General features: G+C 36.0%; 1 protein-coding gene across 4 annotated transcripts in view; it reads right to left on the bottom strand.

The window, feature by feature from the left end:
* The window catches only part of C6H2orf80 (chromosome 6 C2orf80 homolog), a 33,003-nt gene extending 17,862 nt beyond the window's left edge, over positions 1-15,141 (bottom strand). The window contains exons 1-4 of one of the 4 annotated variants that reach the window (XM_074191500.1): positions 14,877-15,141; positions 9,024-9,140; positions 5,168-5,249; positions 335-417 (exon numbers count right to left, since the gene is read on the bottom strand). In XM_074191500.1, the coding sequence (XP_074047601.1) occupies positions 335-417; positions 5,168-5,249; positions 9,024-9,064 (206 nt within the window). In that variant the 5' untranslated portion in view covers positions 9,065-9,140; positions 14,877-15,141. Of the gene's footprint in view, positions 1-334; positions 418-1,193; positions 1,264-4,171; positions 4,233-5,167; positions 5,250-9,023; positions 9,141-14,876 lie in introns of those variants that run through there. The other 3 variants (XM_074191501.1, XM_074191499.1, XM_074191502.1) reach the window with 3 other exon arrangements.
* Between the last annotated feature and the right edge of the window lie 1,229 nt (positions 15,142-16,370).

Raw genomic sequence — 16,370 nt, 5'->3', positions numbered from 1 at the left:
CAAGTCATTGACAATAAGTTCCTTTCAGTTTTGTAGAACTCAAAGTTGGAGGTGACCTTAGAGCTTATTTAGACCTAACTCCATTTTAACCTCTTACAGAAAGAATATTTTCTAGATTCAGAAAGGTTTAAGTACTTTGTGGGGCTTCACATAGTAAGTACCTAGGCTAGGACTCAAACTTAAGTCTTCTGACTACAAAGTACTCCATACTCCTGAAGCATAGTATAGAATGGTAAGACTGAGAGAGACTTCTAAGATCCACAATAGGAAAATAATTTTCAAGTTCAGGAATTTTCTTGAACTATTAAGGCAAAGAGAATTTCAAGAAACTCACATTTTATCCCAATCCAAATTTAATTGTTCTTCTTTGTAACCAAGCCACTGTAATGCAACGCTGATGGTCAAATCATAATGAGCCTAAAAACAAAGACATTTTGTATGAAAGGAAAATAGAGACTGGCTGTAATACCAACTTAGCAAATTGTCAAGATACCAACATTTGTCCTATTCTAATGTCAATGGATATATATATATATATATATATATATATATATATATATATATATATTATATATACATATATCTTAGTAGCTACTTATATGACTCTTATAGGAACTCTATACATTATTGATTGATATCTGGAAAGGAATTTTCCTTCATCTTACAGATGAGAAAATGAAGACCTAGGGAATATAAGTGACCCAAGTAGTGTCAGAAGAATTGAATGCAGCTTCTCTGACCAGAACAATGCTTTCCCCTACTTTATCACTCTTCTTTCTCATTTGGCAAAGCAATTATTTGAAATATTACATTTATAAGAGACTTGAAGGAAATCAAATGATGGGGAAACAAATCTAGAATGAATCAATCTAATTTGCTGAGCAAAAGAAATCTGAATAAAGTTTTTACCGAACTGTGAACCAAATTAAATTATCAGGTTTTTTCCCCACCAAAGTTTCATAGTATTCAAACATATTTTGCAAAAGTAGTTAAATAGAATAAAACTATAACATAAAAAGATTTCTCAAATGAACTCTGAAAAATTTAATATTTTACTTAGCTCTTGGTCTGAATATGAATTTCAATTAAATACATTTTTTGAATGTTAGAATTAGAATGGATCTTGAAGATCAGAAGTCCCACTTGTGTTTATGGATGAGAAAACCCAGAATCAAATAAGTCAAGCTATTTACCCAAAGCCACATGGGTAGTTCTGGAAAAATTCAGAGCTAGAACTCAAGACCTCTGATCCAATCCAGGGTTTTTTTCCTATAGCATGACTCCTTTCAGTCTTCTCTTCCCAGCAGTACTTAGCAAGAACTAGCTAAACATTAATTAACTAATGTGAGCTCTGTCCTTGTTCAACACCAGAGAAGCTTCATAGCATTTTTAAGTGAATTCTTCTCCAAAAGAAGATTAAAAAACTAAAAAATAAAACCCAAACTTAGCCACAATAAGCATTTTAAAAATCTGTTATTTTATTTTTAGAATGGAAAAGATGCCATCCTCTTTTTCATTTAAGAACTTAGAAGCCAAAATAAAAAAAAAAGGCACATATCACTAATATTTGCAAAATACTTTGAAATTTGCAAAGTGGACCAGGAGTATTAATATCTTCAGCTATTCTCAATACTAATATATTTTAGCCTATTATTTCTTAATGCTTCTTTACACTTTTGGATCATTGATTTTTATTTAAAATGTCCAAAAATAAGCATGTTCTCTTCAAATCATCTCAAAGGAAGAATTATTTGTAAAAATAACAATGGTGCTTACTTTGAAATCCCTACTACTGGGGAAGTCAAGACTGGTAGATCACTTGAGTTTTGAAAATTACGGGTTAAAGTAGAGTTAAGCCTGTCAGTAGCCACTCCAAATCTGGCACTAGTGTGGCGAGTCCCCAAGAGTGGAGAGTCACCAGGTTTCCAAAGGAAGGGTGAATCTGGGATGGAGGAGACGAGAAAGCAGGAAGTTTAAGCTTCTAGGTTTGAATCAGTGTAGGGATTGAATCTGTGAGTGGCCACAGAAATTCTAGCCTGGGCAAGATAATAAGATACAGTTTAAAAAAAAACAAAATAAAATTTGCGAAGTATTCTTATATATTACTTTGCTTGGTTCATAACAATCCTATGAAACAGATATTACAGGTATACTACTCCCATTTTAGAGTTGAGAAAACTGAGGCTTAATAAGACAAATCAATTTATCCATAGTTACTCAACAGGTAAGTATAAGACTTGGGATTTAAATTCATTTCTACTTGATATCAATTCCAGGGTTCATGTTGTCATTTGATAACTCCTCCCTTTCCATTGCCACTTGGCCCAGAGATTATTTCAACATCTGTATGTGAAATTTCAATGTTTGATTTCTTAAAACTATATCTCAGGGTGGCTAGGTGGCATAGTGGATAAAGCACCAGCCTTGGAGTCAGGAGTACCTGGGTTCAAATTCGGTCTCAGACACTTAATAATTACCTGTGTGGCCTTGGGCAAGCCACTTAACCCCGTTTGCCTTGCAAAAACCTAAAAAAAAACCTATACCACTTATGTGAATTAAGGCAAAAATAAGTGTGATAATGGGGAAAGGAATACCCATTTATTAAGCCCCTACTTTACCCCAGAGTCAATGTTTTGCAAATATTATTTCATTTGATAATGAATCATTGTTCTATCTATTGAGCAAAGCAAGAATTTTTAATTTTTAATTTTTAACCTGAAAAGTTTCCTCCCAACCAAAAAAGCATTTACATTTAAAAGCATTTACATTTACTTGAATTTATCATTCTTCTGTGCCCTCATTAAACTCCCAAAAGCTTAGTGATTATGATTTAAAAAAAATGAAAATCATGTGTTTCCAGTGGGAAATTCTTGAAATACTTTGGCCAGAGCATAGACTTTAAAATGTCACTTTCCAGTTAACTGAAAGATCCACTTAGGCAGGACATCTAGGCAGCCAAATGGTTAATGCCTGTCCTGGAGTCAGGAAGACTTATATTCCTGAGTTCAAATACACCTTCGGATTTTTATTACCTGGGCAAGACCTATTTGCCCCAGCTCACTCAACTGTAAATTGGCTGAAGAGATGGCAAACCACTCCAGTATCTTTGCCAAGAAAAAAACCTCAAATAGGTCAGGAAGAGTCAAACAATAATGAAAAACAACTATACAACAATTACTTTACTCAGGGTCCTTTTGCTCCCATTTCTAACACTCACTAATGAAAGCGTCTAATCCAAAGTCCAAACTCTGTTAATATCTCAACACCCTCTATTTTTTGGTTTGGTTCTTTGTTTATATTTTTGCATGTAAAATCATTCAAAAAGTGATCACTTGAGCCCCCTCTCTAGCTCCAGGAAAAGTTTAAAACTCTCCATTTTTCAAATCTGTCATTTCCTCCACTACTCAATTAAGAGTTGGCTACATTTAAAAATAGACATGGTCAATATTTTTCATTGCTTTATAAAAAATAAGAGAAAATGTATGACAGTAAGAAATGCTTCACATTCCAACTGTGTCACTTTATTATCTGTGTGACCTTAAAAGCAAGTCACTTCACCTTTCTAGACTTCAGTTCCTTCATGTATAAAATGAAGGATTTAGACTTAGTGATCTATAAGGCCCTTTTCAGCTTTAAATATATGTTCCTACTATTTATTAATATAGTAAGGAGTATGGGGTGGCTAGGTGGTGCAATGGATAGAGCACCGGTCTTGGAGTCAGGAGTACCTGAGTTCAAATCTGACTTCAGACACGTAATAATTACCTAGCTGTGTGGCCTTGGGCAAGCCACTTAACCCCATTGCCTTGCAAAAAAAAAAAAAAGTATGACTGCAAATGAATTCCCAAAACATTTGACCCTGACCACATAGCAGTTATCCTTCCCTGCCTCTAGCCCTTACAACTAGTCATTGATAATCACATATCAGTAGTATAATTGGTTGGTCATTGTATTAACAATCAGGAGAATTGGACTTTGAATCTTGCTTTAGACAGTTTTGGGAAAGTTACTGGGCCTCTCACAGGCTGTTTTTTCATCTATAAATGAGAATAATTGAGCACTTATCTTATAGGGTCATTGTGAGAATCAACTGAGATACTACAAATAAAATGTTTTTAGGGTTTACTACTTATTATTATTATTATTATTACTTTTACTGTTATTTTATTACCTGGTTTTCCATCTTGCTTCTGCTCTGAGTGGGTCAAAGTCAACTAAAATGAAGGCTGAACCTGGGATGGGAAAGAAACTTGCTCGGGTGATAACTAGTATTTATATGGTATTTTATGATGTGCAAACACTTTACAATGAATATCTTACTTTATCCTCATAACAACAATTATTTTATATTATATTTTACAGATGAGGAAACTGAGACAGACAGAGGTTAAGTGACAGGGTCACATAACTAGCAAGTTTCTGAGAGCAGATTTAAACTCATGTCTTCCTGACTCTAGACCCCATGCTCTATCCACTGAGCCACCAAGTTGCCTCAGTCCATTTGTTGCCATTTGTCCTTTATTCTTGAAAAGGATCATGACATCAAGAAGGTGATGCCATGACATGCAAGTGAACTGGATTTAAGAGAGGAAGGACTGGGGGCAGCTAGATGACAAAGTGGATAGGGCACCAGCCCTGGAGTCAGTAGAACATGAGTTCAAATCCAGACATAGACATATAATATCCAGTTGTGTGACCTTGGGCAAGTCACTTAACCCCATTGTCTTGCCAAAAAAAAGGCAAAAAAAATAAAAGAGAGGGGGAAGACTATGCAAAGTCACCAGTCTCATTTTCTCCACTGGAACTATCTGGTTTTTGCCTTCTGGGCAAAAGATGTTATGTGACTTGCCCAGGTCACACACCTAGTAAATATCTGAGGAAAGATTTGAACTCAGACTCCAGTCCCAGCTCTCTATTCATTGAACCACCTAGTTCCTCCTAGACAAAGAGATGCCCAGTGTCATATAGTAGGATGTATCTGTGTCTCAGGTCAAATTTGAACTCAGGTCCTCCTGATTCTAAACCTACTACTCTATCCACTATACCACTCAGCTACTTAAGTATTTACAGCTATTCATCTTCTCTTTAATAGTCTCTTCCATCTTGTCCCATTAATAAACACATAAATAACACAAACACGATTTAGCATACATGCTTCTTTCTTTACCATTTCATCTAGGTAGGTGCGTTGCCTTCTTCCTTCTGGGTCAAATTCGTTTTCCCGAAGTCTGACACCCACATAATCACACCTTAAAGAACAAGAGAACAGTTTTGCACCAAAATAGCTCACATTTCCCTGTCCTGCTTTCATTCCCCCAGAATTAAGAGGGCTTAGGAAATAATGACTACATTTCAATTTTGAATTAATCCTTGATTCTGAGCTGGAAGAGGCCATTCATTTCAACCCCCTCAAGTTTATATGGCTTGCCCAAGGTCAAACAACTAAAACCTGGGTTTGAATTCAGGTCCTCTGACTCCAAATCTAATAAATTTTCTATTATACCACATATCTGATAAAGTGAATCGTGTTGTCAATTATCCCAAGGGATATTGTAAAATTCTCTGAACCCTCTAAAGATGACTTCTTTTGAGTCTCAACTAAATTCCCAATAAATTTTGCAGGAAGCTCTTCCTAACCTCTCTTAATTATAGTATTTAATAGTAAATAGTATAGTATAGTAAATAATAGAGGGAAGAAATTCGCTCTATTAATTATTTCCTATTTATTCCACATATAGTTTGTTTGTATAAATTTGTTTGTATCTCCCCATTAGACTTGGAACTCTTTAAGGGCAGGGAATGCCTTTTGTCTCTCTTGATATCCCTAGGACTTAGCAGAATGCTAAGTGTATGATACACAGATACACATTTAATACACATTTACAGATTTGTTAATTCATTGAATGAAGTATGTGGCACCGAAGCAGATACTGGGAAAGCTAAAAAGGGAAGGGAGAGAAGAGAGGAGAAAGGCACTTAGATTAAAATGAGCAACAACATTTTCATGAGTCCAGGGAGGTTGGGATTCATCACTCTAAAGATAAATCACCGTCTTACACAATTAGAAAGACATTGAAAAATATTTAGAGCAGAACTACTGATTTTATTTGAGTTTTACAATTTTTCTCCCAATCTTACTTCCCTACTTCCCCCTCCCCACACACGGAAAGCAATCTGTCAGTCTTTATTTTGTTTCTGTTGTACATTCATAGAAATTGAGTGTGATGAGAGAGAAATCACATCCTTAAGGAAGAAACAAAAAATATAAGAGATAACAAGATCAGACAATAAGATAGCGGGTTTTTTCCCCCTAAATTAAAGGGAATAGTCCTTGAACTTTGTTCAAACTCCATAGTTCTTTCTCTGGATACAGATGGTATTCTCCATTGCAGACAGTCCCAGATTGTCCCTGATTGTTGCACTGATGGAACAAGCAAGTCCATCAAGGTTGAACATCACCCCCATGTTGCTGTTGGGGTATACAGTGTTTTTCTGGTTCTAGAGCAGAACTACTGAAACCTGAAATACCACAATCCAACATTCATTGACTTCTGGAGATCAGGAACAAGTGAAGTCTAATAATATTTACCTGAACCTTTATTAGATACTTTTAAAGAACAGACTTTGGCAGAGGAAAGGTGATGAGCACAAAATACTATAGAGGGACTCTTTCACGAGGAGAGATCAAAGAATTGATGGTATGGGACACTAAAATAAATGAGAGTTTGGAAATACAGAAAGAAAAGAATACATTCACCTACTTTCATAATTTTGTTTAAAGCTAACTCTGCTTATGAAAATATAGATTGTACCAAGAAAGTTCAGCCAAATAATTTTGTGGGAATAGATTTATTATGAGCTGAAGGACTTTGATTTGGGTCAGAATACTTGAAGGTTCAAGTAACCATTATTGCAAATTAATGGCTTTTTTCCCCCCACAATCCTGGGATTCAGGTTGTTTTATTCCAAGTAAAATGGACATTGATTATTTAAAAAATCACACTTATTTGGTGGTTAGGTTCACAAAATATTTCCCCAAAACAATCCTTTGAATTAGACAGCATTATTATTATTATTATATCCATTTTATAAATGGGTAAGCTGAGGTACAAAGAGGTTAATAAATTGCCTGGGGTTACATGAATGTAAAATGTTGAAGCTAGAATTTGAAACCAAGATTCCTACCTTCTGACCCAGCACTCTCTCCACTGTACCATGGTAGATTCTATAGTAAATATAAATGTTGTAGCTAACATAAATGCTTATATTTTGTTTCTGATTGCCTGAATGTTATTTATACAATTCCCAATTCTATTTCCGCTGCTAAAGGTTAGCTTCTGCCCAAATGGCCTCTGAAATTCAGTCATTTATTCAACCATCAAGGTAGTGCGATAAATAGGATAAATAGAGCCACCAGCCCTGGAGTCAGGAAGACCTGGATTCAAATCTGATCTCAGATACTTGAAACTTACTTTGTGACCTCGGGCAAGTCACTTAATTCTGATTGCCTCCATCTCCAGTCACCCTGATTCCTATCTGGCTGCTGGAACCATATGACTCTGAAGGAGAAGGGGGAGGGGGGCTGGTGACTTTGCACAATACCCCCTCCCTCAAATCCAGTTCATAAGCATGTCAAGGTATCACTTCTTTTTGAGAATGAAGGACAAATGTCATTATTATGGGGATATAAAGATAAAAAAATGAAATAGTTCCTGCCTTCTAAGGAAATTAAGTTCTACTGTAATGATGAATGGGATAAAGTTTGAGATTTCTTTAGTAAAATATTATAGATTAGAAATAGTTGAGCTGTGTGTTATATCTCTTCTGCCCCTCCTCCTGGACAAGCAACTTAACATTACTTTGACCAGAATGTAAAGAATAAACTGACCCTGTCTTATCTGTATTGGAGTCCAGATGTTTCTACACTCCTTGTCCGGGAGGGGGAGAACCTGTCTCTGAATTATATACTTTTTCTTTAGAGTAATTTATGTATCTAGATTGTGAAGACCCCATTTCTCATTAATGAGGATAGGTCAGTGGGGGTGGGGGATTGCTTTAGGATAAATAGATTGTGCATTCCTTGCTCTGTACCTCTCTCTTGAGAAATCTCCAAGTTTTATTTAAGTGGGTAGACTCATCCCACACAAAGACAAGAAGATTCCCTCAGAGTAGAGGGAAAAGGCATAGTTTGACTTAATGTTTAGCCTACAACTTTGTAAACTTTGTAGGTCTTTTCCTGATCCCTCCACTCCTTGAGAATTATTTTCACTTTTGTTTTTGTGTCTCTAGGACTTAGCATAGAATAGGTATTTAATAAATGCTGATTGCGGACACTAGATTAGAGTTGACAATTGACAACTTGCCTCTGATATACAATGCTGGTTCATGAAACAATAATATTGACTCTCAACCAATATCTCTGAGATCCCTCAAATCTGTTGACCAGAAAATGAATCAGAGAAAAAAAGATGCTTGAAGAAACAAATTATTGGCAAGGAAAAATCTGATTTTATCCTAAGTCATTTTATTTCTGGATCTGGAAGGTAGAGATCATATGAAAAATAAAAAAGATTAACTAAGGAAAGGGACTACTTCTTTTTTCATAGGACTCCTCTGTAACTTTGACATATGGTTAGATTTGAATAAATGCTTGTAAACAGATCAGTCAGTAAATTTGACTCTAAGACTCTGATTAGAGTTTAATCCTGGACCTTTGGAGATAATCTTCAGAAATGTTTCCCTTATCTATGCTAACTTTAAACTCTAGTGATTTTCTGTAGAGAGAGAACTCATGACTCCCTCTAATGAACAAACTGTATGGTTTTTGTGTCTGTGGAGGGAGATAGGCTAAAGAATGAGAAAGTTAAGACTCCAGCTGCTAATTGAATCTGCCTGTAGGTTTCTTACTCTTTCCACATGAAGAGAGTCTTTCCCTAAGTGTCCTATAAACTATCAAATTATTAATCACAAAACCCACTAAATATGGAATGAAAATATACATATTTTTCCAAATTCATACTTACAGAAGTTTTTTAATTTCTCTTTTCAGGAGTCTTCTTTCCATGAATAAAATTTTATCTGATGGTTTAGAAAGATGTTACTTCCACTGCACCTGAAAACTTTGGCCAGGTCTCTAGGATCTGGAAGGGATTTGAAAATATATAGCGTGTAAGGGACTGGGAAGAACATCTCCACCTAGATCAACCATTCAAGGATATTTTCAGACACAGGTTATTCTATGAAGATGACCACATTTATTTACATAGACCTTTGTCTTCTATTAAAAACTCCACTATATATATATATATGTGTATATATATATATATATATGTATATATATGTATATATATATATGTATATATGTATATATATATATGTAATTTCCATTGGCAACAACCAAATTAAGGCACATGAGAGAGGCACACAGGAGAGTATCCCACTGCAATTAGGGGTTCAATATTACTTATAGAGTTTTGTCTCCCCCCCCCCACTTCTTTTTTGAATAGGCTTAGTCTCCATTCTTGGTTATTTCATGGAAACTTGAGAATGCAATCATCCTCTGCCTACCTCAGGCTATGAATGACATCACTGGGTTGAGGCTATCTTTAATTACTGAACTAGAATTTCTGGTATCTATTCAAGTAATAACCTGATGCTCTTCCTTTCTAACTTCTAAATATGAGGATTATTAAGAATTTGTGCCAGGAATGGTCATAGGGGGATGGTAAAAGCTTTATTTCCCACCTACTCTCATATAACCATGAGAACATGTCCTACCTAGATTGGACTTTCTTCTGGGATAGAATTGCTTTTTTTCCCTTCCCTAACCATATGTATAAACAGCAACTCAGAGATGGGTGAATGCAGATAATTTGGTGAGTTTCAGAAAGAAATCAAGTCCTGCAATGTGTCCTGGAAGTTGATTGTAGTTGCTATGGTAGCAGAGTAAGTTGGTACCAAAGGAAGGGTCAGTAATGGGAGAGAAAAAGCCAAACATAAAGGTCATGCTTGAATCACACTTTGATCACTGTTCTCAATAGATATGAAAGTGAAATTGCTCATCAAGAGAACTGTCAAACTGCTGTATTAGGTCTTAATGAGTGTGAGAAATGTAGGGTGTTGGTCTTCACAGGTTGTGGAGGGGAGCCCTTAGGAAATCCATTACAAAGGGGGAATGGCCCAGCCAATCACAAGACTGGAGGAGTCTTCCTAATCTCTCTTTCCAGGGATACCAAATCTCAACTGGTCACTCTTGACCCGGTGCTACTGAGTTTGTGCAATTAGGTAATTGAATGTTAACCCCTGTGAGGACTGGGGCTCATTAGCATATCATGCATCGGATGATGTGGGGGGGATCAAATTAGGGGCATGTCATGGAATGGGTGGACCTCTTAGATTGTAACTCAAACTCAGAGAGCCTATGAACATCCAAGAGGGAGGGGAAAGAGTTTCTGAAGACCATAAATTATCTGACTTTGAAGACTAATTCATGCCTCACCCCTAGGAGTGAGGTACCTATATCTTGTAAGGTGTATCTTGTGGGGTGGCTAGGTGGTGAACAATAATTATCTAGCTCTGTGGCCTTGGGCAAGCCACTTAACCCCATTTGCCTTGCAAAAAAAAAAAAGATGTATCTTGCAATTCCTGAATAAAATATGCAATTTTCTGTCACTCTAGCAGATTTTTCTTTTCATTCATTTATTTAGGTTTTTGCAAGGCAAATGGAGTTAAGTGGCTTGCCCTAGGCCACACAGTAATTATTAAGTGTCTGAGACGGGATTTGAACCCAGGTAGTACTCCTGACTCCCAGGCCGGTGCTTTATCCACTACACCACCTAGCCACCCCTCATTCATTTATAACAATGAGGCTAACTGCCAGTTTCACTGCAGATTCTAACCTTTCTATAAACTGATTTTCTGAATCCTGTTTAAATCGCTGTTAATTCACATTAATTCTTTTTTGCTTATCATTGCTTCCTATATTGTAACAAAACAATATTTTACACCTAATGCTCTGGATATTTTGCTCCCCCTTTCTTTTGAGGGGGAGGGGGAAACCCAAGACTGTGAACAGGCAAAAATCAAACTATCCCCATAATTAAGCTGTGTATTCAATTATTTTTCAAACATGTCTTATTCTTATGATCCTATTTGGGGTTTTCTTGACAAAGATACTGGGAGTGGTTTGCCATCTCCTCATATAAGCAAAGTAAAGCAAACAGGGTTAAGTGACTTAACTAGGGTCATATAACTATAAGTATCTGAGGTCATATTTGAACTCAAGGCTTCCTGACTCCAGGATCAACATTCTCTTTACTTCACCGACTAGCTCTCTCAGAATAGTTGGTGTGGGGCGTGGGGGCAATAAGCCAACGGGTATGTCAGTTACAGAACCTATTTCCCCTTGAAAAGTTTAGTTTCCCCAAAGCTATATTTTGGACAAAACATGATGATAAGTGAAGGATAAGAATTAAAATCAGATTCTGTAACCTCAAACCACCAATGCCTATGAGTGACTGTGATAAACTTACGTATTTATTTTCAATGCTCAAATTGAAAAACCATTGAATATGGAAATGTTTGGGTACTACACCAAGAAATTCATTCACCTCTCTTCTGAATTTGTGTGAACTCTTGTGTGCCCATTAACAATTAATTCAGTAGGAAAATACTCTGTCTCTTAAGAGAACAATCACTTCAATCACTAATCCACGGACCCCCTAGCTCCATGGCAGATCTCTAGAGGATGCTTGAAAGAAAGCATATAGTAATGAAGCATCAAAGTAGATCTCCAAGTCCTTGAATACACATCCCTACTTTTCATCAGGTGCTAGGATTCTGAGGCATGAAAAGTAATGCCAATGGGGTGTGCAACTCAACATTTTATAATCATTACTTTATAAAACATAGATGATAGAGTAGAAAGAGTATAGACCCTGAAGTCAAGAAGACCTGAGTTCAAATTCTGCCTCAGACACTTGATACTTACTAGTTGTGTGACCTTGGGCAAGTTATTTAAGCCCACTGATTCACAAAAGCTAAAAAAAAAAAAGAATGGATGATAGAAATCTAACAGAATAAATGTTAAAAGTTTTGTTCCTAAAGTGTTATCAAATCATGAAGTTTAATTAAAACACTTGGGGGACTGGACCTTTTGTTTTTACACCCATTTCATATCCTAGTTTATCTCTCTTCCCTTTCCCATTCAGAGATCCAACCCTTATAAATAAAGATGAAAAGGCATTTCAGGAAAATTAAACAAAACATCAACTGAGTTTAATAGTATATGCAGTATTCCATATTCATAGTCCTCCACCTCTGTTAAAAGAGACAGAGACAGATACACAGACACACCACAACAACCACAACAATAATAATAATAATAATGTTTGTCCTTCATTCTCAAAGAAGACATCAGGGAAGTAATGCCATGACAAGCACATGAATTGGACATGTCTGTGCTAAGTCACCAGTTTCACTTTCTCCTCCAGAGCCATCTGGGTCCATTGGCCAGATATGAATCAGGAAGACTAGAGATAGCCAAACTTAACAGTTGTTTTAATACTATTTTAGCCTGGGACTTAGAGAGAGTTCATGGGTTCAAAAAAGCATAAGGTAAGACACTTAGAATTGGAAGGGATCATCTCATTCAATCTCCTCATTTTGCAGATGAGGAAACTGAGACCCAGGGAAGCCATGGCCAGTTTGTGGCTTGCCCACAACTAGGACATGTCAGAAGTGAACCTTGAACTCTGGGTCTTCCTGAGTCTTCCAAATCTCAAGTCCAACACCTCATCCAGCTCAACTTGGATCATTTATAGAAAACTTACCTCTGCAATTATTATGAGAAGTAGGAGAATTGTATAGTCTTGAACAATCATGAGATGTTACACAAATGATCCAAGAGATACCTATCTATTGATAACTTTGCTCATTAGTAAAGGAGCTATTTTGGTGTGGGTGAGGGAGATTGGGACATACATTTGTTTGGTCCAGTGAATGAATTTAAAAGTCACAATTCCCTGCCCCCCCCCATTTAGGTTGGGGGGAAAAAACAGTTGCTAGAAAAATCTCTTCATTTTAGCACTAAGGTGTATAATGATAATAATAATAGTAATAGTGGTGGTGGTGGTACTAATGAGAAAGTGGATCAAAAACCAGACTCTAGTCAGGAAAACCTAGGCTTATATTTTTCCTCTAAATATATTTGGTAAGATATAATACACAAGACAAGATAAGCTTTCATCTTACACCAGATAATTTTCTAAATATATGAATCACAGAGAAGATGTTAATTGACTTTTTTAGATAAGTGTTTCCTCATCTGGAATTTTCTCTACCAATGTAATTACAAACCCAATTCTCTTCTCTACTTTCTTACCCTCAATCAACAACTCTCATTTCTATAAAGCTTTAAACTTTGTAAAATATTTGAGTTCACATATATTTTCTTATTTGGGTTTCAAAGCTATAGACATAGCCACTATAATGATTGCTATTATTATCATCATTATTCATATTTTATATATAGATTTGCAAACTGAGACTCAGTGAGCCCAAGGGATTTGCCTATAGTTGTACAGTTAGGAAGTATGACAGAGGCAAGATTTTAATTTGGGTTTTTCTGACTCCTTATTCAATATTATTCTTGAGCTGGAACATTCTGAAGGAATGATTCATATAGAATCCCTAAATAGCCTCTCTGCCCACACACCAGGCATGAAATGTATGCTTGGCACAATAAAGTTTTTATCCTTTGTATGTTGAAGTCAGGTTCCCAAGCTTTTGGTTTGACTGGGTGCTTGTAAGCTCCTAAAAGAAGAAGACCTAGAGTAGGGTTCTAAATATGGGGTCCATAAACTATCTTCTTTAAAAAAAATTTTGAAAACACTATCTCAATATAAATGATTTCTTTAGTGATCCTATGCATCTTATTTTATGCATTTGAAACTTTTTCCCAAGAAGGATCCATGTTGTTGTTCAGTCATGTCTGACTCTTTGTCACCCCTTGGTGGGTTTTCTTGGCACAGATACTGGAATGGTTTGCTATTTCCTTCTCCAGGTCATTTTACAGGTGAGGAACTGAGGCAAACAAGGTTCAATGACTTTCCCAGGATCATACAGTCAATAATTTTCCAAGGTCAGATTTGAACTCATCAGGAAGATGAGACTTTCTGATTTCAGAGTGAGAACTCTATCCACTCTACCACCTAACTGTGCAAGAAGAACCCAGAGGCTTCAGGAGCCTTCCTCACCAGTCTACAGCAACAATAATAACCACAAAGTTTAAGGACCTTCTGGCCTACAGAGAACATGGAAATCAAAGTAAAGGCAAGTTTAATGACACAGTTTGGTCTGAGCTGTTTGGGTACGAGCATACCTTTTCTGTACAAAACAGTCACAAATAATTCTAGTGAGAATGCCCTAATTTCTAGAGTTCCCATGCCTTAGATATATATGCATCTTACATAAGCATCACTGCATTTACATTTCAAGAAGCAATTCTCCTCTATTTCCCCTTTCTTACTCAATATATCCCTTGCTTCTCCATTTATATCTGTTATATGTAACAGTCAAGGAGGGAAAGGGTCCTTGGGATTATCTTCTCTTGGTTGAGGAAGAATCATAATCCACTGTGAGGTATTGCCCCCTTTATCTCCCAAGAGTCAGAATCTTCTCAAAGTGCCTACCCCTCAAGTCATCACAAAACAAAACAAAACAAAATAAATCAAAAAAAGAGGGATAGAGAGAAAAGCAAAAGCCAAAAGGAGCAAGACTACTACCGAGAACAGTTTGATAGAGACCACCTCAGTGCCCAGGAGTTACCATAACAATGCCCCAACCCTTATAGAATTAGTATTTTTAGAATTTCTCACCAACTTGATCCTTCAGGTCTTGAAGCTTCCCTTCTCTTTTTCTTCTGCAAGCCTGTTTTCCTTCTCTCCTTTCCTCAGCTCCTGCTCACTGACATCAGAAAAAAGGAAGCATTTCCCTGGTTGCTAAGAAACAACATGATAGAATTAAACGAAATGTTTAAAAAAAATCACTCTCAAGTAGGAAGGAAACCAATCAGAAGTCTATACCAGGATGTTGCTGTCCTGACCTAAATTTTACATTATTATTTTTTTACATAATCCAGGCATTGGATTTCTCAGCTAAATGATTAACCTGAAATATTTATGAAGACTGACAAGTGGAAGCTATTCATTCCCCTGGGACTGCTGAGAGTACTTATATTCTGACGGTTGACTAGATTTAGCAAACATAGCTGGGGAAAACCTGGACAGCTTCTAATATTTTCACACTGAAATAACAGGTCATATTCTTTTGCACATGACTGAAAATCATTCTAATCCTAAATCACTTTAATCTGTTACACTTTTTAATAGACCAAACACGCAGGAGTAGTAAGGAATGATAGAAGAAAAATGGTTTTTCAATAATTTGATCTTAAGGTCTAGTATTTTTATTTTATCATAAAAAGTAATTGCTTCATTTTCATGTGTAACAGGGAACAGTCAATGAAACAGAGAAAGAATTATAGCAGGATATTAATTAACTTTGTTCCAAAACCATTTTTTTTCTGAACTACATTGAAAAAGATAAGAATGTGAATTGTTTCTTCATTTTGTGGAATCTTTTTCCAAGATGCAAAAATATGATTTGGTCTCAAATGTAAAATTCTTAATGTATAGGTGCTAAAAGTTCTGACCTTGAATTTGGAGGTTTTATTGAACCAAATGGATAAATGTTATTTACAAATAGATCTTTTTCAGGCAACACATATTGATCCTAAAGTTAACAAGAGAAAGTTAAGACTATTTATGTCAAAAGATATACAGGTAACCTAAAGTAAAGCAGGCTGGGAATTCTGAACATGTTTGAAGCAATTAACAATCATGAAAGACTAATCCAAACATGCACTTTTGAAATAGTAAACAAGAGATTTAGAAGGCATCTTAGCAAAACCATACAATCTTAATGAAGCATCACCCTAAGATAGTTTCAAAAAGATGAACATTCCTCATCAAAAGTAAAATTTATAGATGATCTGTGAGCACATGATCAATGGGTTAAAAATTTGCAAAAATATTTTTGGAATGAATATGATGTCATATGAAGATTGACCAATATTTACACACCGCTGGTTTTGTCAAATGTAATCAAAAGTAGTTTACCTTCAGATATATTCTATGAAATGGCTAAGATCTAGGAATAATCTAGCAGATTATATTGTTCTCCATGGGCAATAATCTTCACAAACTCAACAACTTAATATATTGACTGAGAACATTCTCACAAACTGAGTCTTGAGGATTTGTTAACAGGAACAGAGGAGTTTGAAGTAGCAGCTCAGGATGCAAACATCC

The sequence above is a fragment of the Macrotis lagotis genome, chromosome 6, assembly GCF_037893015.1.
Source record: "Macrotis lagotis isolate mMagLag1 chromosome 6, bilby.v1.9.chrom.fasta, whole genome shotgun sequence".
Classification (NCBI taxonomy): Eukaryota; Metazoa; Chordata; class Mammalia; order Peramelemorphia; family Peramelidae; genus Macrotis; species Macrotis lagotis.
The sequence above is the reverse complement of the archived record's forward strand: the minus strand, read 5'-3'. Positions and strand labels throughout refer to the sequence as shown.